Here is a 24,942-nt window from a genome sequence, read left to right on the forward strand (position 1 = left end):
TCTATATGTAGTATTTTATATGAGTATCATAATCAATCTCATTGTCAAATTGTAGTCTACTTTCCATGCATTTACTGTGTGGCAGATTAGTCCTAAAGCTTTCTTCTTTGAGCGTCTAGGTATGCACGCATATTTCTGTTTTCTAATTTAGCGCCTTTTGAGGTAAATTTTAGTTATACTTCTTTCTTATGATTTTTAATTATTGTGCCTAGCGAACAATAGTAGATTTGGTCGACTTGTTTTCTTTTCATTGGATCAACTTCGATTGGCAACAACAGAAAGGTAAAACCAGTTACGTAACTTGTTTGTATTTATCCAGGTTTGAAGGTTTTCAGTTTCATATTTTGTTTTATTTAAAGGTTCTATACTTCTTTTTTTCTGAAACATTATTCTCGACTTTCAATATTCAGAGGATGTGCTTATAACAACTTAGTTTGCAACTACCAGGGCTTAATTTTTTAAAGGGGATAAAAAGAGTTGTGTTTTACCTTCCTGCAAATGATAATAATAAATTTATGGAATTATATTGATTCCCAATAAAACGTATAGTCAGAGTGCTGATCTTTAGTTAGTAATTGGTTTATACTAGTGCTCCCTTACTTATTTTGTTTCAAAGTACTGACGTGATGTCTACCATATTGACTAGGAACTGCTGAAAAATTCGTAGCCCAACCCAGAAGGAGTGCACGTGGAATGGTGAAGTTTTACTTCTTCTACACTTTCCCCCGCGAGTCAATATACTACCTTGTACAGTGCTCCAGTTTTGCAGAAAAGTTTAAAAAAAAAAATCTGAAGATTTCCTCGCACCACTGTTCGTAGCCTATCAGATCTAAAATGGTGTCCTTTCAAGTGTTATTTAAGTTTGGGAAATAAGTACACGTAATAGTTAGACGGAGCTAAATCTGCAGAATGAGAATGATGATCTAGACATTGAAATCCTAGATTATGCAATGTCAGTTGTGTTCGCAGGGGCTTGATGAACAGGCGTATTCTCCTGAAGGAACAGAATTCCTTTCTTTTCATTTTCCGCGGCGTTGAACTTTGAATTTTATTTCAGTTTTTTAAGTAATGTAGAGATTCTGGATTCAATATCTGACCGTTGCGGAGGTAGTCTATAAGTATCACTCCATACTTGTCCCAGAAGAATGTTGCAAACAGTTTCTAAACCTACTTCTGTGTCTTGAACTTCTTGGGGCGATGGAGAAATGAGTGCTACTACTCCATTGACTGTTGTTTCGATTCCGGATCATAGTGGTACAACTATATTTCATCTATGATTACTATTCGTTAGCGAAATTGATCAGCATTAGGGTCAAATTGGAAGAAGACTTCTCTTAATGCCGTCACTCTTTTATTCTCCTGACAGATATTTTGGGAACCCATTATGCCGAGAACTTGAGCATACCCAAGCCATTCTGAATTATGCCACCGACAAGTTCCAAAGAAATGCCAAGAATCTCTGACACAAGTTTTGCTGAGAAGGTAAAAACTGAGAAAGCGGCGTGAGGCCAGACCTCAGACTATAATATGTATATCGTGAGTTACACACTTAAAAAACTATATAAATAATAGCTTAAATTATTTTTGTCACTCAAAAACTGGGGTGGCCTAGGCCCTCCGGCCCCGGGCTATATCCACCACGGCTGAAATGCTGCAATTTTCAAGAATAATGTCACAAATTGCATCCGTGATTTCGGGAAGTCATTGCTTTTAATCATCCTGGGTGTAAAGCATAATTTGTTGAGAAATCGCCACGTTTATACTAAGCCATTTACCTCTTCACCACTGTATATAACGGAGGAGAGTCCCGTGGTGTTTCACTGATTTCCTAATTAATATACTTCGGTGACTTTCCTTGGTGGAACAAAAATGTTATAACAGGATCTGGATGTTCATGAAATTATCTGTTTGGGCACGCACAATCACTTCAGAAGCCTGAGAAACAATAAGAATTTCATTATTAATATGAAAAATTGTTTTGTACATACACAGATATGTTTTTCTAAACTACGGTTTCATTTTTCTACTTAGTACCTACATTCGTTCTGGATTGGACTAGGACATTTTCAGTAGCTCCTCGTAAATTCTCTCTCTCTCTGTATATATATATATATATATATATATATATATATATATAGAGAGAGAGAGAGAGAGAGAGAGAGCATATAGTACTAGACGAATGTGTTAATTGTAGCATACGTGAAAGTAATTCAATTTATGTTTAGGCTTCAAAAGTTTCATTGAAAAATATTTCATGTGCAGACGTTACTTATTTGTTAGTTACAAATTTTACTTGAAATAACTTTAATTTATAATCATATAGGTCTAATATAAAAACAGCAACGAAATTACACAATGTAATGTAAAATAAGTCAAACGTAATAAATATGTCATTTTTGGTATGGCAAATAGCCGCCCCCCCGAAAATGTATCTGCCCCTCCTTTGCCCCCCTAAGAACTTAAAGCTGGCGTCGTCACTGTATGAGCGTCATTGTTGCGAATATACGTCACTGGAATTATGTGTCACTGTCAGCAGTTTTTGTCGCTGATACGAGATACCAAACCGAGATCTGTACTTAACAGTGTATTTGTATCTTTTGACTATGTTTCATCCATTTTTAGGACAATTTGATTTTGGAATATAGGATCTACATAGTCTCTTCTATATTTAAGCTAATGTTGTCATCTTCCTTTTTTTTTTTTTTTGGTTTTTGACATAAGTGGAGGAATTATTTTATTTTTTATTGATTTTCCATTGACATAAATGTTAATGTTTCGTGCTTTTTGACTATGTTCCATCCATTTTAGGATAATTTACTTTCGGAATGTAGAATCTTTTCTACATATGAGCTGAATTTTAGCCATCTCCCCCAAAGTCTACTCACATCATTGCAACCAGATCAAATATTTATTACAGATCAAAAATCACATGACATCCAACAAGCCTGTTTTAAAGTTATACTGTAGATAAGATTTATGAATAATCCAGTGCAACATTTTCAATTGCTTGGCTGTAGGAAGACTGTAAGAACAGTCTACAAAAAGGTTATGGTAGTTTTGAAAGCTTTTTACAAACGTACTTGAATATACGTTTCAGTCTTTCAACTGGGAGATCAGAAAAGATGAATGTAAACAACGAACATCAGACCCATCTCTGTTTCAGTGCTAGCCCCGTTTTCTTCTCAATGAACGACAAAGTACAGTATACGCTCGCGTAATGTCCGCACCCAAACTTCAGAGATATTTTTTGAGGAAAAAAAAGTTAAATGCGTAATGACTGCACCCTAAAATTCACAGCTTGAAAATCTCAGTTACGTCTTGTGGTATTTCTAATACTGTACCAATTTTCGCACTTCTGGCACCAGACACTATAGTGGATTCTTGCTGCGTGGAAAAGCATATCCAGTGATCTAATTGTTAAAAGTTTTAAGGTAACTGGTATATCAAACGCACCTGATGGATTGAAAGACAATCTCTTTTGGGAAGATAAAGTGAACGAAGAAAACACCGATAATGACTCGGACTTTACCGACAGTTCCTCAGATGACGAGTTCAAAGAAAAGAACTAACAAAAGTTCCGGAACTGCTTGTGTATTAAAATTTGTTTCTTTCGAGTAGAAAAAAACTGCTTACAAGTAATTGTGATATTTTTACATTTATGATTGTGTTGTATTTGTGACTTTATATCAAGTATATGCTGACGTGGTTGAAAATTATGTTCGAGGAGGAAATAAAGGTCAGATTTAAATATTTTTTTAGTGATTTTAAATGCCATAAAATTGTTTCTATTAGTGGTCCTCATTTGCTTTTCATTTTATTATTTACCGATTTATGTAGGAAGTTCAAAATGAAATTTAGTTCGAAAAAATTGATTGAAAATTGCGCGTTTTTTGAACGACCCGCGTAATGTCCGCAACTGCATTTTGACACCGCGATTTTAGTAAAAACAAAAAAAAAAGTGCGGACATTACGAGAGCGTATACGGTACTGCAAAATATTATATGGGAGCTTACTTTCAATAAAATGAGCATAGAAAAAGGTATGTGCAGTTATGCTAAACAAATTCGCAAAAACTAAAAAACTGAAGCTGAAAGAAAGAAACAGAAATTTGAAGAAGTAAATACTATATGTATCTGGAACAGAAAATATTTCTTGTATTGCAATATTAAAAGAAGAAACAATAAACGTGTTATTACGTTAGTCTGGAGTCCATTCAAAAGGCGGATCATTTTCGTACCGAAAACACTAATGTGTTTGAAGCATACATCTGTTTTTTAATGAATACATTCTGCATGCTTTGGCATATGGATCAGAAATGTATTTATTAACGAAATCAGATATTCACCACCTCCAAACTACGAATGCAAAATGTTAGAACAGAAGGTTAAATGATAGGAATCACCCGTAAAGATACCAAAAGAATCACAGACCACAAAGCTCCCAGAATTAACTAAACCAGAATTAACTAATATACTGTAGACATTGAAGTAGCAGTGGGGCGGACATATGACAGAAGATAGGGTACCTACCAAGGGATAAGAAGAGAATCTAGAAACGTACTGATATGATGAAGAAATGTGGTGAAATCAAGAAATACTGCGAAGTAATGTAGAAATGACCAAATGGAGTAATGCAGAAGATATGAGAAGAATTGAGAAACATTTATCTAGCTGTGAAACGATAACGGTTGATTATATATATATATATATAACTTTTATTATGTCGGCCATTTAGATATACATTCTGCTATCATTTGGTACAATATAACACAAAATTCTGCTATATAAGCTTGAGAAATGTAGCTATTTAAGTAACGTAACATATATATATACAGGGCCGGATTTAGAGGGTGCAAAGGTGCACGTGCACCCCCTTCGTTGTAAATATACACTACCTAAAGTTAGAAGCTAGCAGTGAGTTTTGCAAAATCAATAGTTTAAGTCAATTTTCTGATGGTTGAAGGAAAAGAATTCATCAAGAGCAAACATTAAGCGTTTCCAAATGAATTCCTTATTCACATCACAGATGCCTAAAGGCATTTAAAAAACTTAAATTTAATTCAAATGTACTGGTAGTTATTGGTGCACCCCTGTCAGAGAATTCTGGATACGACCCTGGAGATATATATATATATATATATATATATATATATATATATATATATATAGAGAGAGAGAGAGAGAGAGAGAGCAAACCAGTCGCCAAAATTGGAAGACACTAAGTTAGGCACATTTCGAGACATGGTTCTTTTGTGTTATTTTAGCAATCATTTCTAAACTTCATAGTATTTCTTTCTCGTTTGTGGGAGATAAGATACCACTAGACAGCGGTAAAGAAAGCAAATTTTCATTATCTAAGAAAGTACAATTCACTAAAAAAAAAAAAAAACGTTCCATTTTCCTTATGAAAGGAATGTTGTGATATATACATGAAATGTATGTTTCAACTTCTATGTGAGAAAGTTATGTATTGTTCGCTAGAAGTAAAACGATCGTGTAAAATGAACACAGAGAATGCTTGCTTGTCTGCGAGATGTTATGTGATGAAAGCTCAAAGGAGACAAAAGAAGTCGCTTTTAACTAAATAATGGTAAACTGCTATACATTCTGCTATACATACTGCTATACATTCTCTAAAGGCTTACAGACAATACTGAGACAAAGATTAATGTTCAGTCGAGGCAGTACAAAATGTATGGACTTCCAAATGTCATGAAGCCGAGTTATATAGACAAGCTTCCACTGTACGTATATCTTTACTGACCAACAACAATCAAATGAAGGTTCCATTGAGCCAAGCTCAAGCTGTTTGCAGTATTGTGGTATTTCGTTCAAAATTTTCTATTGCACCATTGGAAACTGGGGTCAGACACTAGACTAGTGTTTAACCGAACGTCGATCAGATTCTTAAATGTTCTTTGATTGGTTCGTTTAAACTGTTTGATCCTAGTTTTCCGCAAAACAACTTATTATCTATTTGCAAAAGAAAACTTGAGCAATAATTTAGAACAAGAAAGAATATTGAAAAAAACTTATTATCATGCTGGAAGACCTAATAAATTAATTAACCAACTCTTTTGCTGGTGACTGACACATTTTAGGAGACGTTTCAATTGGCAGATGAACTTTTTAGTTATTTTTTTTAAAGTTCAAGTGTCACGTATCTACTCCAGCGAAAATCTGAATAATATGAAGCACCTATGAAGTATAAAATGTCTTGTGCTTCTTTATAATTAGCTAAACACACTATGTTCATATGGAATTTCAAAGTGCAAATTGTTAGTAGCATCAGATCAAGTTCCATAGTGGGCATTACTTTTGCGAGTTCGGAATATAGAATATAACGGAGGCAAGGGGCAAAGCTTGTCATCGCAGTTGTATGCACAAATATTATATAGTATTCATTGTATATTGTTTAGACGATATCTTAAAAAAATGAGATGCACCTATCAGACATTTTCGAACTTTTGATCATTGTTCTGGACTCCACTGGCCGTTCAAATGGGTGCAACAGCTAGCTGAGTCACACTCACGCTTAGTGCTACAAAATGTTTACTTGAACATGGCATTATCCATGGTCAAATATTTTTTCATGCGGCTTGTGCAACTGGCTATCAGCTGTTTGATTTAGTTTTTGTTTTCGAGTGACCCTAGAACGTAAGAATAGTCCAATATACGTATCTGAGGTTGGTCGTAAATTAATTAACAGTGAAACTATTAAGAAGGAATTCAAATTAAGAGTTACAAATCTCTGATAGATATATGTGACAAGAGATGGAAACAGTGAATACACGACGTTAAGTACTCAAAATACATCTATGAGATTTGTTGGAGGCATTAGTCTCTTTTCGAATTATCCAATATCATGTTGCATTGCTCTTTTTTCTTAAAAAATAAAAAAAATAGTTATGATGTTCAATCTTGCCTTTCCCCACAAAAGGTACTTTTGAATAAATCCTTTACAAACTCTTCGGGGTAGGACTTTCTCGTAAGAAATCAAAAAAATTCAATAGCAATAAGCAGGCATAGATTTACACATAAACTTAGAATTTTATCATAAACAAGAAGAGAAACTGGACATATGGGAGGAATGATTTATTGTAATTTAGGAAGCTACGCAATTAGAATTAGGATTAGGAATTAGATTTCTGGAGTTTCGGCATGTATAGCCATGTTAGCCTGTCACGTTTGAGGGATGATGTCTCTTGGTGATCATGTTATCCGAAGAAAGAGAAGGAAGTGGCCTGGGACCTATATATATATTAGGTACCGGTACCATCCCGGTATTTGCCTAGGTGTGAATGAGGAAAACCTCACTCAGGATGGCTGTCCTGGAAAAAGCTTTTACACTTTTTTTGATAGAATGTCCCCACCGGGAATCGAACCCTAGACCGCTGGCTACGCAAAAAAATGGCGATGAAACAAATCCACATAATAACTAAAATTCCTTAAAGATCCTTAACTATGAAATTTCTTAACTTTGACACGTAACCATCAAGGACTATGTTATATATATGAACTCCAATTGCATGTTATAAGTAATTTGCTTGTACCAGAGCTATTAACTACTTAAAGAGAAAGAAATATCTCCAACATGTAAATAAATCAATATGCACATGTATTTTCCTTCGTATCGTTATTTTACATCGCTCGTAACAAACAATATTTTGAGATCTAACTCTTGGCAGTAATGCATTGACCTTAAGATAACTATCTTTTAAAATTCTTATTTTGGATAAATTAAGATAAAACTAATATGAAATTCCATTCATTAAATGCCACATGCCACTAAAATAAAAGAAAAAAAAGGAATGTATTTAAAAACCTATTTATTAAAGCTGATAAAACTGAAACCAATTGTCAATTTCAGAAAAACATTTCCATAACGTGCAGTAAATTAATAGTTAGATGCAACGAAATGGTTAGGAATATCAACTAACCAAACTTTTATACCTAAGAGTTGCGGTTTATGACCTCGTGTGTCTTTGTCAACTTAAATCTTATTAGTTTAAACCTTGAAATTAACGACGTTATTTTTTTAAACTTATTCCACTTTAGCCAGGACTAGCCTTTGGCTAGCTGGGATCTACGTCCCCAGACCCCCGAGTTTGCTCGGCCTACGGCCTCGCATTTCTAATCTATCGGCCTTTGCATCAACATTAAATTTCGTGAACTTGCTCCTCATATTTCCTAAATTTGCCTATCCGGGGGTTTCGCCGATACACACTATCTTTGCTCGGCCTACGGTCTCGTACCTTTTAGACCCACAATTCTATCGTTTCTTTTCCTATTTTCAACTATCTAAAATATAAGATTTTGTAACCCAAGAAAACGCCCATTTAAATAGCATGGCAACTTTTTCATATCCCTTTAGACCCCTAAAAAATTTTTTAAAAATATTCACTTTTGGCAATTTTCCTGTGGGTTAGTCCCGGAAGTCTACAATCATGCCAAATTTCATCATTCTGATTCTGCCGGAAGTACCTAAACATTTTGTGGTGTGGAAGACGTCCCATATAAATAACACGGGAAAGATTTTTTAGTTCCCCATAAATCCACTTTATGATTGGAAATTTTTATTTCTAATGATTCACTTACGTAACGCTAACGAAAACATACAAGCATACCAAATTTCGAATTTTTATTTCGATTCTAAGTACCTAAAACATGAGATTATAGGTAAAAAAAAAAAAGGCCATTTAAATAACATGGGGGAATTCTTCATTCTCTCTTTAGACCCCCTAAAAATTAAAAATATTGACTCTTGGGAATTTTACTGTGGGTTTGGTCCAAAAAGATCCAATCATGTCAAATTTAACGATTATAGCCCTACATGAAGTGCTCAATAATTAAGGGGTTTAAAAGGTGTCCCTTATAAATAGCATGGGAAAGATTTTTCAGTTCCCTATAAAACCACTCTAAAGTTGAGTTTTTTTTTTTTTTGTTTGTTTGTTTTTACTGATTTACTTAGGTAGCACTAAGAACAAGTACAAGCGTACTGAATTTCAAGTTTTTATTCCAATTCTAAGTACCTAAAACATGAGATTATAAGTTCAAAAAAAGTTATTTAAATAACATGGGGAAATTCTTCATCCCCTCGTTAGACCCCCTAAGAATTAAAAATATTCACTTTTGGTAATTTTCCTTTCGGTTAGTTCCGGAAAGCTACAATCATGCCAAATTTAATCGTTGTAGCCCTACAGGAAGTGCTCAATAATTTATGTCAGCTCATGTAGTTTTACATATATAGTTAAGATTTTACCATAAATACTGCTTCTATCATATTAGTAGAGCAGGAACATACACAGGGGTGGGTCCTGGGGGCCATGGGAGACCGAAGAAAATTTTCTAGAGGGGCATCTCCCTGATCACTATATTACGTTTGGTATTTTTATCTGCATTAAAGAAGATCAAGAAATTTAGAAATATGCATTACATATTTGCGAGAACCAGGGGGCTCCTGCCTCCTTTGGGCGCCCATGCTGAGGACCCAAATCCCCGAAATCTCGACCTTTTTTGTAAATTTAGTCTAATTTTAGGAATGATTTTACAAACTTTAATATAATTTATCCTCATATTGAATTTTGGACTCCATCGATATAAAGTCCTGTGTATGTGACTGTATTAGAGTTTGACGAAAAATATGTCCAAAGATGAGTCATATACTAGTTGAGAGTATGCTGAGAAAATGATGAGTGTAGTTTCTCATGCCTAGTTTCCGAGAAATCTATTATGTGAACTATTCTGTACGATAAGCACACACCACCTAAAAACTAATCCTGAAACATACGCTTATCAAATGATTTTTTAAATTGTAACACTGGCTGTCTCCGTTTGTCTAGTGGCTAGCAGGCCTTGAAATTTCAATGTGTTACAGTGGTTTACTTCCATTATAAGCTATATTGTAGGCTAGGTGTACGTCTCATAGTCTCAGTGCACAAGAAGGGACCTAAAAGCTCACGCCCTAGTTACTAGACTAAGAATTAAGGCACAAACCTTGAGCTCATATGAATCAATTAAAGTATTTGGCAATTTTGAAAGCAATGTGGTAGCACGTTTCTATCAATACACGAGTTGAAAGAACTAAATTCGGACTCCGTTCAAGATCTTCAAAAATACCAAGGTTTCTTAAAAGACTATTGAAGAGAAGCCTACCTTCCAAGCCTCGTAAAAGAAACGGTAATATTAATACATTGAAAGAAGAGTATAACTACAATCAGGGACGCCCGCAGGATTGTATTCAAGGGAAGAGAGCAAAAGACCTATTCCAAGGTAGAACAAAATACTAATTTCAAAGAAGGACAAACATCGATTACAAGGGAAAACAGAAGACAGGTTCCAAGGGGCGAAAAAAGTTCAATACACAACAGTGGGGTATCTGGAAGGTAAAAACTAGGGGGACAGCCAGAACTCAGACAATGATAGGTATATCATGAGTTTAGTTAAACTTTAAAAATATATAAATAATAGCTTAAGATACTTTTGCCACCCAAAAATAGGGGGCCTAAGCCCCCCGGCCCTGGGCTAGTTCTGCCCCTGATGTACAACCACATTCACGAATATACACACATATTTTGATGCACGTCTGCACATAAAACATATAAAACAATAGTTATTTACGCATTTATCCGTATTAACTACGTAGAATAAATATATTAACAATATACACTATGTGGGAACAAATTAATATGTTTTGACATGTATTTCCAAGAACTGAACATCCCCAAAAATCCAGAGAAATCAGTGCGGCCATCTAACTATATTATTTTAAGTTTAATAGTTTGAATTTATGCTGTCTTACTTACCTGAATTTTTCGTGATTAACTTCTCGCCCTTATCTTGCGGCATATACGTTAGCAGAGCGTTGAAGAAATTGTAGAGCTGAAAAGAAATACAAGAAATTACTTCAAATTCAAATTAGTAAGTTACGGGTAATAATACTAAGACAGAACATCATTATGGATACAACATTTACCCACTGTAATACGCAGATTATTATATTTTAAACTTAAAAGAAGTGAGGTAAAAAAAAAAAAGAAAAAAGAAAACTAATTTCAAAATTCATGTAGGTACTGATGGATTGGTACCTGTAGCAATTTTGCACTCTGCACAACGAGATTGTACGAGGCCTATTGTAGTCTTGCCTTTTGAGCAACTAAATCAATCTTAATTTGTACTATGATAATAATGCGTACTTTAATTTTAAGTTCCATTCCTGCAAGTAAAATAAAAGGTTATTTGCAATAATATTGAATAAAATTACATACACTGAAGGACCTCTAGGTTTATATTTTAAAATAATTTCATAAGAAGATCTGTTACTCCATGAAAATTCTAACAAACACAAAATAAAGAAGTGGCCCCGCGTAGCGTAGTCGCTAACGCTCTAGCCTTTAGTGCGAGCGGTCCCGGGTTCGATTCCTGGTGGGGCCACTCGGTCGAAAAAGTGTAAAACGCTTTTTCAGTCCAGCCACTCTGAATGAGGTTTTCCTGGGTTGTCCTCATTCACATCAGGCAAATTCCGGGGTAATACCTAACTTATAGGTCCCAGGCCGCTTCCTTCCTTCCCCAATCCTTTCTTCCTTCCCTTTTCCCAGATAGTGTGCTCGTCGAGGAACGTCATCCCTCAAAACGCGAAGGGATAAATGACGAAAGCCCAGAAATCTAAATCCTAATCTTAACAAAATAAAGAAGTGCAGTAAAAACGTCCTTCTTACTAGTGCCTCTACGTATCTTCCATAACACTTACATCCAGTCTCTACTACTTTCCATCACCAACAACTTCAAGATGAGGAGAATGTGGGGTTTTATGCCATCTATAGAAATCTGTACAATTATAATTGTTAGTTGTCCTTATTCTGGTAGATGGAAATAGTTCAGGCCAGTTCAGCTAATTTCAGCTGTTAAGTGTGTGATGGCGACTTGAAGTCTGTTAAATATGTTACAGCACACTAGCGACGCCAGCTTTAATTTATTAGGGGGGCAAAGGAGGCGCAGAGACACTTATTGAGGGGCAGCTATTTTTGCATACCAAAAATGACAGTTTTATTATGTTTGACTTACATTATAGTACAATCGTGTACAGACGTCAAGGAAATGCCTAGAAGCTGTATTTTCTATGTTAACGTTACAGGTTCATCACTTCCGAATCCACTGCTGACTGACCCTAGGAATCCATATGAATCTTAATTAGGACTGTCACTTTCAGTATATGTGTCGCTTTTCGCCATTCCGGATTCAAAGGAGCGAAGTGTCACTTGTCAGAACATCTGTGAGCATTGGATAACTTTAAAACAATACAGAAAAACATTGCTCTTTAATTTCCAATTCATGTTAATAATTGTGGGTCTAAGTTAGTTTCCATAAACTTTTCAATATGAAACTCATTTTCCTCTAACTACAATTTTGGTAGTATTTTCATTTTCTGAGTTCTAAACTAAAGCTACGCATAACTTTTAAAAACATTTACGTGAATCAGAACAAAAATGTTTTAAAAGGTACCGTACTGAGAAACGGTTTTGTTTTAAAAATGTGAATTTAGAGGGTTACGAGAATAGATTTAATCCTGGTTCTTAGCTATCAATCAATCTATCCTATGAAAACAAGGATTAATAGAAATCTAAGTATCACTTTCTGTTATCATATTGATCCATCTAGAGCGAAAAAAAAAGCAAGAGGTGGCGAGAAATTGTCTTATTATAAGGATGAGGCATCTCAAAAATAGATTTCATGACTGCTCTTACGATACCTGAGTTTCATTTACGCGTCCCACGAATAAGTTCCAGCCGTGTCGTTATTAGTAAATTAAAACGGAAGTGGTAGATTTAACTACTTCCGGCAAGGGCGCCCATGTTGTGGTTTCGAAGGGGGCACGTTTCAAAAATAGTTTTAATTTTTTCTGTAACTAATGTAAAAATTCTATTAGATTTTCGGTAATCTGAAGTACAATTTCCTCTAGGGGGTCAAGCGCCCCACCTTGCCCCCCGTGATGGGCGCCCTTGACTTCCGGTCTCAATAGTAGATATAATAGTTCCAATGTCTACTACCACAGTTGCACAACATTGAAACGAAACTCACTTGTAACTGAAGCTAGAATCTTTTTTTCAACTCTCACACTTCCATCATTAACAATAGGCTAGACTCAAGCGTGTGAAATACCCCTACTTTACAGTAACATGATGCCATTATTTGTTAGAAACTTTGCAACTATGTGTTCTCGTTAGTGTTCGTAAGAGCGTGTAGATGATAGCGTACAAGTACGGTGAAAGCGGTACCAAGCATACTGTTAACAAAAAGTAAATATGTTACCTGGGGCAAGAGAACTTGCCAACAAAGAACATTAATAGAAAGCTGGGAGAACGTCATGCTGAATATAGTAAAGGGGAAGAAACTTATATGTGACTTGCTTTTCCCTACTAGTTCTGCGTGGTTCTTTTTTCCTCCATTTTATCGTTACCATGGTAATAAAATTCTTAGTACAGAGACTTACCTACAAAGAAAACCCCACAGGAGAAATAGTTCAGCAGGAAAGGACCAAATTCCTCATCTACTTCTGTTCTAGACACTAGTTTAGCTTTCTCTCTCTCTCTCTCTTTCTTTCTTTCTTTCAATTGTAGATCTCTAGGTTTGTGAATGTGGACTTTGTCAGTTATCTGATGTGTTACGTGAGTTGCACTCCCAGGTAGATGTCATACGAAACTTCTTGCATACAAACACATAAAATTAGTTATACCCCTAATAAAGTCTACGCAAATAAGAACGTCACAAAATTTTGAAAATGAGACAGAATTAAAAAACTACATACAAGTGATAATGAAATAAATTTTGTTTTATTGTAAAAGTAATAAATGACATTACATTTTTAAAAAAATGTTGTTGAAATATCCTAATCTGTTTTGGAGGCTGGAATGGATACTGAGGGTCCAATTTTGCACCACTTTTGAACATACAAAATGCTTTCCCATAGAGTAGAAAAGATCAGCGATACAGAGTTTTATTTACGCATATATAAATTTAACGTCCCAAGAGAAAAATTCTATCTCTATCTTTATTATTAAATTAAAACGGGAGTAGTAGATCGGTAAAAAAAAATAAATAAATAAAAAAAACAGAAGTGTAAAAGGGGAGCGGAAATTTTAACTACTTCCCGCTTCAATATTAGGTACCGAAGACCAGTTTCGAAGTCTACCATACTTTCACAACATTGAAACGAAACGCACTTGTAACTGAAAATAGAGTCAAAGCCGTACATGTTAGTGCTGTAAATTCGAAATAGTATGTTCAATGTTTCTTTTCGTTTCACTAATATTCTCTATGAGGTTCTCTATGAGGTCCGGTTCTGTCGGATTTTGATGGCAAATTCTAATAATTTCTATGTTTTGTTGAATTGTGTATCTGTCCATGCTAATTTGCCACAGACTGCTGCACACATTGCTTTCGTCCATTCAGTCAGTATTACCAAAACACGATTTCAAAGTTTTACTTCTAATGTGAGGTAGTCTAAAAAGAATTGAGTCTTGTCAACACTAAATGGCGAAATCTCAGAGCATATAAGTCGCAGTGAGTTGGGCCTAACGCCGGTTCAAGCTGGTAAATGTGCTGCATAAAGTTGTAATTCTTATAATCAAACGTCAGGCATTGTGCTTTCTGACAAACTGCGTTATATTTTACAATTTTATTTCGATAGAGGTGGAAATGTTGCGCAGGATCGTGGAGAAATTTGTGCTGTTTAGGGAAAGATGTGTTATAAAACAGTCAAAAGGTGATTGAGTCGCTTTCGTTCTGAAAATTTCACTGGCCAAGATGCTTCTTGCAGTGAGCCTATTACAGCAGAATTGGATGATATTCAGGCAAAAGTTGAGTATGACTGGCATATCAGCAGCATAGTACATATACGAGGACCTAAACATCCATAGACAGTTTTAAACCATTTGGAGAAAGGTGATAACCAAAAGAAGCTCGATGTTTGGTTGCCTCTCATGATCCAACTCAAAAATATTTACTTGACCAGATTTTTATCGGCGAACCTCTACTGAAACATAAAAATTCGAGCTCTTTCTGAAATGGTTGTTCACGAGTGATGAAAAGTGAATAATCTACGTCAACAATGTGCGAAAAAGATAGTGGTCAAAGCGAGGAAAAATCTTCACAGTCTATTGCAAAGTCAACGCTGGAGCCTAGAAAGATTATGTTGTGCATTTAGTGGGTTAGAATGCCATCGTGCATCAGAGCTGCTGCTGCCGGGCAGAACGATAGACTCGGACCTGTACTATAAACAATAGCGTTGAGTGTACCTAGCAATTCAAAAGAAGCGATCAGAACTGGTGAATAGAAAGTGTGTCGTATACCACGCTGATCACGCCAGGCTGCATTCATATTTAACCACCCGTTAGAATTTGCGAGAATTTGGCTAGGAGGAATTAATACATCCGTTGTATACCCCGTACCTTTCACTGTTAGACTATATTATTTTCGTCTTTGCGAAATACCCAGAACGATGTTTAGTTAGTTTGAAAGGAAGCTTGTAAAAAGCATGTGGCACAACGTTTGACCAGAGACCACAGCAATTATATGGCGACGGGACTATAATGTGGGAAAAATAGTTGTTTCATATGTTATTTCCAAATCACAATAAGCAGTGGTACCCACCCCCCTTATGTCCATGACGCACCCTCCGCAATTGTCTATCCATAGATGTTCTTCCATGAAAAAAAATCTTTTCGATTAATTTTTACACTCCCTCAAACATATTTATCTGTAGATTTTTAACCCCCCAAATATTTCAATGACGCAGTTTGCGTCATAGCCCCCCTTGTGGGCACCCCTACAATAAGTATATTCTCAGTTTTGACTTTCAACGGCTCACCTACTACCTGATCTACTGTAAGCACATCGTTTTAAAAAAGATTTGGTTAAATTCAGATCTGATCTCAAGTTGTAATTATAACGGATGTTCCACATACGATGGCTTTCAACTTTTACATGCATTCATTCTTTGGAAGTTAGGGAAGTACAGTACAAAAATTACATTATTTCTCTTCAATGTTAAATTGTAATATATGATTCTTATCAATTATCGTTTTAGGACTTCCAAACTATGGTAAGCATAGTGTAAGGAAATCTTCTAGAGAACATATATGTCCGTCTGCTCGTCGTATGACTGTCACCACATATCAGAGCAATAACCGTAAGAGATATCGAGAAAGAACTTTTCAATGAATTCTACCTTAGGTTCCATCACATCCATTAACTTACTCTTCAAATTAGAAATGGTAGAAATTAACCATGTCTGGTTTCAACATCGATCCCATAGAACATAAACGGTAACAGGAAGCGACATGTTGTTTTCTAGAATCGACTCAGCGTCCCAAGAATAGGTATCATCTTCGCCATTAGCCCTTTATTCAAACCGGAACTAGTAGCAACTAAGCATTTCCGGTTTCAACGTTAATCACCATGTGGAAAAAATGGAAAAGGAGTTTCTCATTCCCAATTTCTCTCTCTCTCTCTCTCTCTCTCTCTCTCTCTCTCTCTCTATATATATATATATATATATATATATATATATATATATATATATATATATATATATATATACCGATAATATATACAGGGTGATAGGTAACTCCGCCGAAAAACTTTGGGAGGCGGTTCCTTATACAAGATGAAAGAAAAAAGTTCTAATAAACATGGGTCGAAAAACATCTCCTTCCAGAGTTATGAACTACAGAAAATTCGAAATATCACGTTTAAAAACGCCCTGGCTTAGAAACTATAGTGCCTCTCCCAAGCGGTTTAAGGAATTATACAGGAACTGGTATACACTCTATCTAAATATCCATGTTTGAGAATTCACCAATACCAGCGAAACGAACGCACCATTTGTACTTAAAAGGAGTATCCCTATACCTCAACTTCCTCTTTACAGTTCCTTTCACCGATAACGAAGGATGAAAAAACATGGATATTTAGATAGAGCACATACTAGTTCCTGTGTAATTCCTTAAACCGCTTGGAATAGGTCCTATAGTTTCTAAGTTAGGGAGTTTTGAAAAGTGATTTTTCGAATTTTCAATGAATCAAAACTCTGAAAGGAGACGTTTTGCGGCCCATATTTATTAGAATTTTTCTCTTTCATTTCGTATAAGAAAAAATCGCCTCCCAAAGTTTCTCGGTGGAGTTACCTACCACCCTGTATATATATATATATATATATATATAGAGAGAGAGAGAGAGAGAGAGAGAGATAGTGTGTGTATGTGTATGTTTATGCGTTTTGTGCCTATGTTCATTATAACGCACCATTAGTGGTTCCCTTTTTGTTTGGGAGAGAATTCTTTCCTGGTACTTTTTTTGTCAACTTTATGGTAATCTAACAATACTCTTCAGAGATAAGCCATGTAACTCCTTAACGAGTTATAGTGTTAAAACCACAATTGTGTGTATGATCATACATACGTAACTTCTATATAAATGCACTAGTTTCGTTCATTTACATTCTGCTTAAAAGAGCATGCTTTTGCAGTGATTTCACATAAATTCCATTAGGATTTGATGATAGTCCTCGGAGCTAGACCATGAAATTCTATAACGGCTTACAATGTTAATGTTGCAAATAACGGACATCATTGAATGCATATTCACGCATAACTACAACATAGGTGAACTAATTTTCATTATTCTTTCTTGCTAGTAGTTTCAAAGAGTATGCTTTCATGCAGGTTCCATGATAAGATAAAAATCCATCTTCATGGAGAAAATAAAAAAATGAGAGATAGCATCTAATGACTTTTCGATATTGATTGAATGTTCAATGAACAAATCTTTTTCTTTGATCTTACCCTATAACGCAGCGTTTCCCAACCGGTGTGCCGCGGCACACTGGTGTGCCGCAAATGGGCCGCTAGTGTGCCGCGAGGAAATCGAATCAAAATTATTAATTCTATAGCAATCAAATTGCAAGATATAGGGAAAAATGTATATTTGTATTTAACATTAACATGAACCTCTACTATGGATCTACAATTTTGAGTTTCACACTATTACTTTTTTGTATTTAAATTAGATTAGTGTTGAAAATAGTATTCGTTATCATTGTTATGACCATTATTACTTCTTTACTGTTGCAGACTATTTCGTAACTTGAAATTTTAAAATACATTCAGTCCTTTCGACAAAGCAAACATGCATACAAATTATACATTTGTGTTTTAAAAGTAAAGAGATTTGTTTGTTCATTCGTTATTTAGTGATCTTCCTTCTTAAAGAAAGGTTGGATACAGTTTTCAAGAAAAAGTGTATTTTTAAAAGCTTTGGTCCCATATGTCATTGCAGTTGTTTTCTATTGTTAAATTAGAATGAAAAAATAAGCATAATAATTTACTACGGGGAAAATCAATAATCAAGCTTTCTTTTTGTGAGGAGATCAGTAATCAAAGAAAAAATTACCACGATATTTTATATTTACAAATAATAATAATAATAATATCTATATGAGTGTGCCGCGAGAATTCAAGTTACACCTGTAGTGTGCCGCAAGTTGAAAAAGGTTGGGAAACGCTGCTCTAACGTAACTAGGAATTATAGATATACTACTTTCAGTTTCAGTGTTGAATTATCATAATTTTGAAGTTTAGCGTAGTTACACACTGTGAAACGAAATTTACTTATTTTTTTCCAGAAGAAAACATGCTAGTACGTTGTTACAGCAACTTCCATATTTACGCAGAAAAAAATCCGTTCTCCGGACAGCGGTATATTGTACAAATATACGGTATCCTCTTGCTTACTATAGAAATCAGTACGGAGCATACGTTATCCGTATGCTACATAGGCACTGCCTTTAGATGTTACATCATGCCGTTGCTGGATGTCTGACATCTAACAGTTTTCCGTATATCACATGCATACACTTATGTTACCTTCTTCAGCTATATGTTGTATACGACCATTTGTATATGAGATCCTGACCGCCTATATTGTTTCATACGGAAAGTACGTACAGATGGAACACTTTTACGGAAAGTATTATAAAACATGCGTTTTCAGTTATACGTCTGCTGTACGTTAAGTCCAAAAACTACAGGAATTACGCATGTAACTTATCTTTTTAAGTGCGCTACCTACAATTTTTTTCTCAGTGTAAACATATAATCTAATATAACTTTCGCCATCTCTAGATCGCCTTTACTTTCGGCTGCAGAAAGATGATACCAGAATAGCCGCAAGTCTACGTATTTGTTAGGGTTGAACTGTGTGATAGGCATCCTAATATTTTGATGACATCATTGCAGAATTCTACCATAGAAGTACAAACGACTGAGGTGAAGGTACTTGAAGGTTCATCTGAAGGAAGCCCTCTGGAAGATATTGCAATTATGGTCGAAATGTATTTTAGAGCAAATAGTAAGTTTGGGGCTTTATTTTTCTGAAAATAATCTTGGAAATCACGAACTGCTTCTTTTTTAATTTAATAACGGAATTTAGGAGCTTTGAAGGTAAACATCAAACGTAAAAAGGTGCAAAAAAATTTAGCAGGTTTTGCAAATTATTGATCTCAATACATTTTAACACACACATTCGTGACATAAATACAATATTGCAAAAGAAAAGAATAGAAAAATAGCATTTTTGAAACTCCAGACAAATAGTACAAGTACAGTGTATCATTGCATACCGCCCTTACCTTAAAAAAAACTGTTCAGATAAATCTAATGGAAACGGTTATAATCATTCGTCATTGTTAAAAGGAGAGAAAAATGCAAGAGAACGCAAATCGTTCAAAGGTTGATCTTAAGGAAACAGACATTTAAGGGTCAATCCATGCAAAGTGGTCGAGAAAAAACAAAAATTGCCGCTCGACCATCTCCAAAAAATCTAATTTTTTCAAGAATGTTTATCCTATATCAGGGTACTTCAAAACCACAATTAATTATTGTTTTACAACATCCCATGGCGACGCAACGACTGTCTCCATTTTGCGTTTTTTTTTTTTCGATTTTAGGCGTTTACGTTGTTCACGATTTTTTCAGGCCTTTGGGAGCAGCTACAGGTCTGTAAATTTTTGTGTATTAACTTATGACTCCGGACTACATGCACACATAAATTTAGATCTGTATGTCAGTTTTTTCCTCCTCCCAAACATGTCTTTAATGTACAAAAATGTTGCTACTGCAGACCCTGATTTCACCCCCTTGAAGTGTTTCTTTTTTTTTTCTTTTAATGTTAAGAGATCAAAGTTTTAGCTCTGCACGAGTTGGAGACGTCCAGCAATTTTCAATTTTGTAGGACAAATGCATGCTGAAATATTCTAAAGTTGGGAAATTATGCCAAATTAGCGTATTTCACTGTTCAATATCTCCAATGGACCTGGATAAAAAAAAATCTGAAATTTTGGGAATAGTTAGTCCTTTAGTATACCATGACACACAACAAAGCGCGTTTTGTGTTTTTGAGCAGAAGAGGGTCAACGTATTAAGTAATGACGTCATACTCTAGGAGGTGTTTTGTTCATAAAATCTTCTTTGGACATTGAAAACATGTTTGGGAATAGAAAACAACTAACGTAGAGGTCTGAATTTGTGTGTACATGTAGTCCAGGGTCATAAGTTAATACACAAAAATTTACAGACCTGTAGCTGCTCCCAAAGGTCTGAAAAAAAATCGTAAAGTTGGGGAATTATGCCAATTTAGCACATTTCACTGTCCATTATCTCCAATGGGACTGGATAAAAAAGATCTGAAATTTTGGGAATAGTTAGTCCTTTAGTATATCATAATGCACAACAAAGCGCGTTGTGTGTTTTTGAGTAGAAGGGGGTCAAAGTATTAAGTAATGACGTCATACTCTAGGAGGTGTTTTTTTTTTTTTTTTCATAAAATCTACCGTAAATTTGTTGCTGTGAAGTAAAATAAAGTAGGATGAATGGTTAGTCCAGTCCAGGCTCTCAAGCTCGTTTCTTTCCTCTAGTTGTGATACTGTCTTATCACAACCACCACAGCACTGGTGAAGAATGCCTCTATCAGCAAAAGGCGAGGAAAGTCAAAATGCACCCTTGACAAAAAGTCCATAAGTACTCATTGTTGTTTGCTATATCAATGATATTCAATCCTGATTATTCTTGTTTTAACTTTCAACTCATGCAGGAGACTGTTGGCCTTTCGTTTGATCTACATTCTCAAGTCAGTGAACATTTACTCGCTGTAAATACTGACTGTGGAATGTAAAAGTCATTACTTAATACTTTGACCGCCTTCTGCTCAAAAACACGAAACGCGCTTTGTGTGCTATGATATACTAAAGGCCTAACTATTCCCAAAATTTTCAGATTTTTTGTTATCCAGGCCAAGTGGAGATATTGGACAGTGAAATATGTTAAATTGGCATAAATCCCCAATTTTACGATTTTTTTCAGGCCTTTGGCCCAAATTTCAATTTCAAGTCAGGGAAAATTGTCTCCTTGACCCCCCTATTAATGACGTCCCTGCTTTAAACCTGTCATGTGAGTCTTTGTACACATTGTCAATGTAGTCATCTAAAGTTTAAAAATCTGCATTTAGGAAAAAGACAAAAGGCCGGTTCTGTTCCTCATCCATTGATTGTAATTTCTGATTCCAGCTTCTTTGCCGCAGACATATTAGTAACGGTAGCTGGCCTGAAAAAACAGTGGTAGCAGTATTAAAGGCATTTGCGCTTCCTGCTCCCGAGTGGTACTTCAATACGTAGAACATACAAACAGGAAAAACTTGCAACCCTGGAATGGAAGTACAATGCTTTGGGTTATACAAATGACTGTAACCACATTGTCGACAATACTAAAAGATAGGAGCGATGCAGGTATAATTTTCAATGTTAAGACATAGGAGCTTCCTGCTATTTGCTTAATGTTATTGGATATAATTGCAGTGCTCATGAAACTACAAATGTAAACTGTTTTCTTCCTTTAATTTTTTATATATGAATTTGAGAGATGTGTCAATAATATATCGTGCTAAAGAGCAATATTTTATTTTTTACTTATACACTACTTTAAGACTTCAGAAAATCATTTTTGAGATTTAAAAAAAGTGGTGGTTGAACAAGCATTTTAGTTATAGCCGCCTCTGACACATAGGAAAGGCAACTCTTGCTAATAAAGAAGAAGGAAACATCTCTTATATTATTATAGTGTTTTTCTGTATACATAAATAAGTAACTCGAAAGAAATTAGTTTTAAAATTCCTATTTAGAACATTCTTGCTTTTAGAATCCATAGATCAATAATACCTTATAAACAAAATAAAAAAGATCAAACCAAATTATTGGTTCTAAAATGTTTTATAGGTTAATAAACATTTGGCAAACTGCCATCCAGCAATATCCGATGCAAGCAATAAAATACATATTCTCTACAACTATTTCCCAGACAAGTAGCCGTCCTATTTACGACCATGACAAATACCTTCCAAACGCGACCTATCCTATTGATTGCACTCAATTGGGCAATAATTCTTCCTGGTACCCTAGATGCTGCATCATCCTATGTCGAAAAATCAATAATGTTTCTTGTTTGTTCCCTTGAGTTATTTTGTTGCATGGTCATGGGGATGCGAGACATGCAGTCTTTCTTATATAGTCGCCCTCAATAAAGAATGAAAGACGTCAGTTCTAGTGCAATATGCAAGCTACTTACCAATTGAACTTTCGTTTATTGTGTTCAGGGAATTGATTCATTTCTATTATATGGGGCAGAAACGTGATTATTACGTAAAAACAATGACAAAAGATTGGATGCTTTAGAAATGTGGATGTAGGGAAGAATTGAGAAAATTAGTTGGGTCCAACACATTTGAAGCTATTTGAAATAATAAGAAAGAAAAGAACTATTTTAGATGTAGTTTTTTTCTTAAGGTCCTATGATAATACTCTAAAGGTTAAGGGAGAAGGTGATGATTATAATCAACTAAATAGTGGACTGATAATCAAGTAAGCTGTCGGGAACTTCAACGATGCCGTATAGCTGATACTTTCTCGCACGTACTGAATGAATTCCCAAGTTTGGGAACAACTAACGCACCTATCTTTGATTCTTTCGATAGTGGTTTGTTTCCTGTGGAAAGATTTCATACAGGAAAATTAAGTAACATAAACTAAGCAAGTAAATTAGCAGTGCTATTGTTTAGTTATCCTTATGCTGGACTGGCCTAAACTAGACTAATATACCTGAGTTGAGTGTGTTTTGAAAATTATTTCCTTGAGAGGACTGGAAACAATTTTCACTGAAGACATGCGTTCCATGGTAGGGTTTGTTTGAACTACATCTCGACTTTTGAATGTGTAACTTTACTATGAAATTAACTAATAATGATACAAATGAAAGATACAAATGATAAACAACTCATGCACCAGTAGATCTGTGTATTTATCCTCGTCTTCTAAATACTTGATTGTTTCATATGAGTCTTTTAGATCTCCCCAGTAGCCTTATGCATTTGTTAAATATTGCAAGGTTCTACACGTGACCCTAACACCACGTGCTGACTAGTGGGGGCACGCTGGCTCAGTGGTAGAGCGTTCATCTCCGGTGCCTGTGGTCCCTGGTTTGATTCCAGCTCGCGCCGTGTGGACAAACATCGTGCTTGTGGGTTTCCTCGGGGTTCTCCAGTTTCCTCCCACTTTCTTCATTCCACCATTTCATTCATTTCTCATCTTCGCCGTCTTTTTTAGCCTCACCAGCATAACCATGGGACGTAAAACTCAAAGATTTTATTTCCACGTGCTGACTATAAACAATTTCAGACCATAACCACGAAGAAGACGTCATCAACCATCGTCAACGATCGCAAAGTAACGAAGATTAACGAAATCAGCAACATTTCTAAAAGAGCCTACATACTGCAGAAGGCATCGATCTCTATCGATCGATCATCATCTCCGCTTTCTAGAACGTCTAGCCTGTGAGAGCTGCTTTATCCTTACCACTCTCTAGGATGCTTAGTCTCTGATAGTTAACTATACTTACTCCTTGGTCGCCAAGATCCTTGAATCCTGTCACATCAGGACGCATGATCTCTGGGTTCCTCAAACCACCAAATACCGCAGAGGAACTTATATTTGAACTGTAATTATTATTACTGTTTATAGGAAGAAACTGTATAATAAAAGGTGATTCCTCCTCTCTATCCTAAAAGACAGAATTTTACGATATAATCTTATTGATGAAATTTTAATATTATTGCAATAAACTAACGTTCATACTATTGGTAAAATGTGTCAACGCTTGAATGCATTTCTAGTTGCACTTTTTATACTAATTTAAGGACGCTCAATCTAGTGGAATAGTTTAGACAAATTTCTTCATGAATCTCATAAAAGCGACCCCTTTCCCCTATAACATCATTCGTATTTTCTGTATCCGTGCTCGAAATTCCGACTTCGTTAGCCTAAATGACGTATACGTGGGACGTTAAACTTGAGATTATATTTAATTTAATTTAATTTGGGGTTACAGCCCGCAAAGTGTTATGACTGGGCTAATCAGTTTTTAGTTAGTTAAATGTGTCCAGCATATCGCTGTATCGTCGATATATTATACCTAGGTATATATATATTGGCTTTCTAGACCAGAGAGTTCTGTCCTTTCATTCAAGCATCTCTTCGATTGCCTCACAATACTCGGTCAATACTAAGAGTTCCTTTGCCAATTTGGGATTCAATCGGTAACCACTCAGATGCAAGACAGTTAATTTGAAATTCATTATAAAACCCAAGTATCTACTACTCTGAAAATATTTTTAAAAGTTCCATATTATCTGTAGGCAAAATAAGACTACGTAAGTGAATGATGAAAGGAATCGTGGAGAAAAGCAAATCGCTGGAAATGATGACACCCCGTGGAAACCCAGGACCAGAAGAAATCGTGTATCGACACCTACCGATGTATTACGAATAACATTGTAATGCTAA

General features: G+C 35.4%; 1 protein-coding gene across 1 annotated transcript in view; it reads right to left on the reverse strand.

Moving 5' to 3' along the window:
• Window positions 1-24,942, reverse strand: part of rdgC (retinal degeneration C) — an 857,557-nt gene that overhangs the window by 429,483 nt on the left and 403,132 nt on the right. Inside the window, exon 3 of the mRNA XM_081751765.1 lies at window positions 10,805-10,880. Coding sequence (XP_081607891.1) covers window positions 10,805-10,880 — 76 coding nt within the window. The remainder of the gene's footprint in view (window positions 1-10,804; window positions 10,881-24,942) is intronic.

This window comes from Thermobia domestica, chromosome 3 (assembly GCF_964235325.1).
Source record: "Thermobia domestica chromosome 3, izTheDome1.hap1.1, whole genome shotgun sequence".
Taxonomy (NCBI): domain Eukaryota; kingdom Metazoa; phylum Arthropoda; class Insecta; order Zygentoma; family Lepismatidae; genus Thermobia; species Thermobia domestica.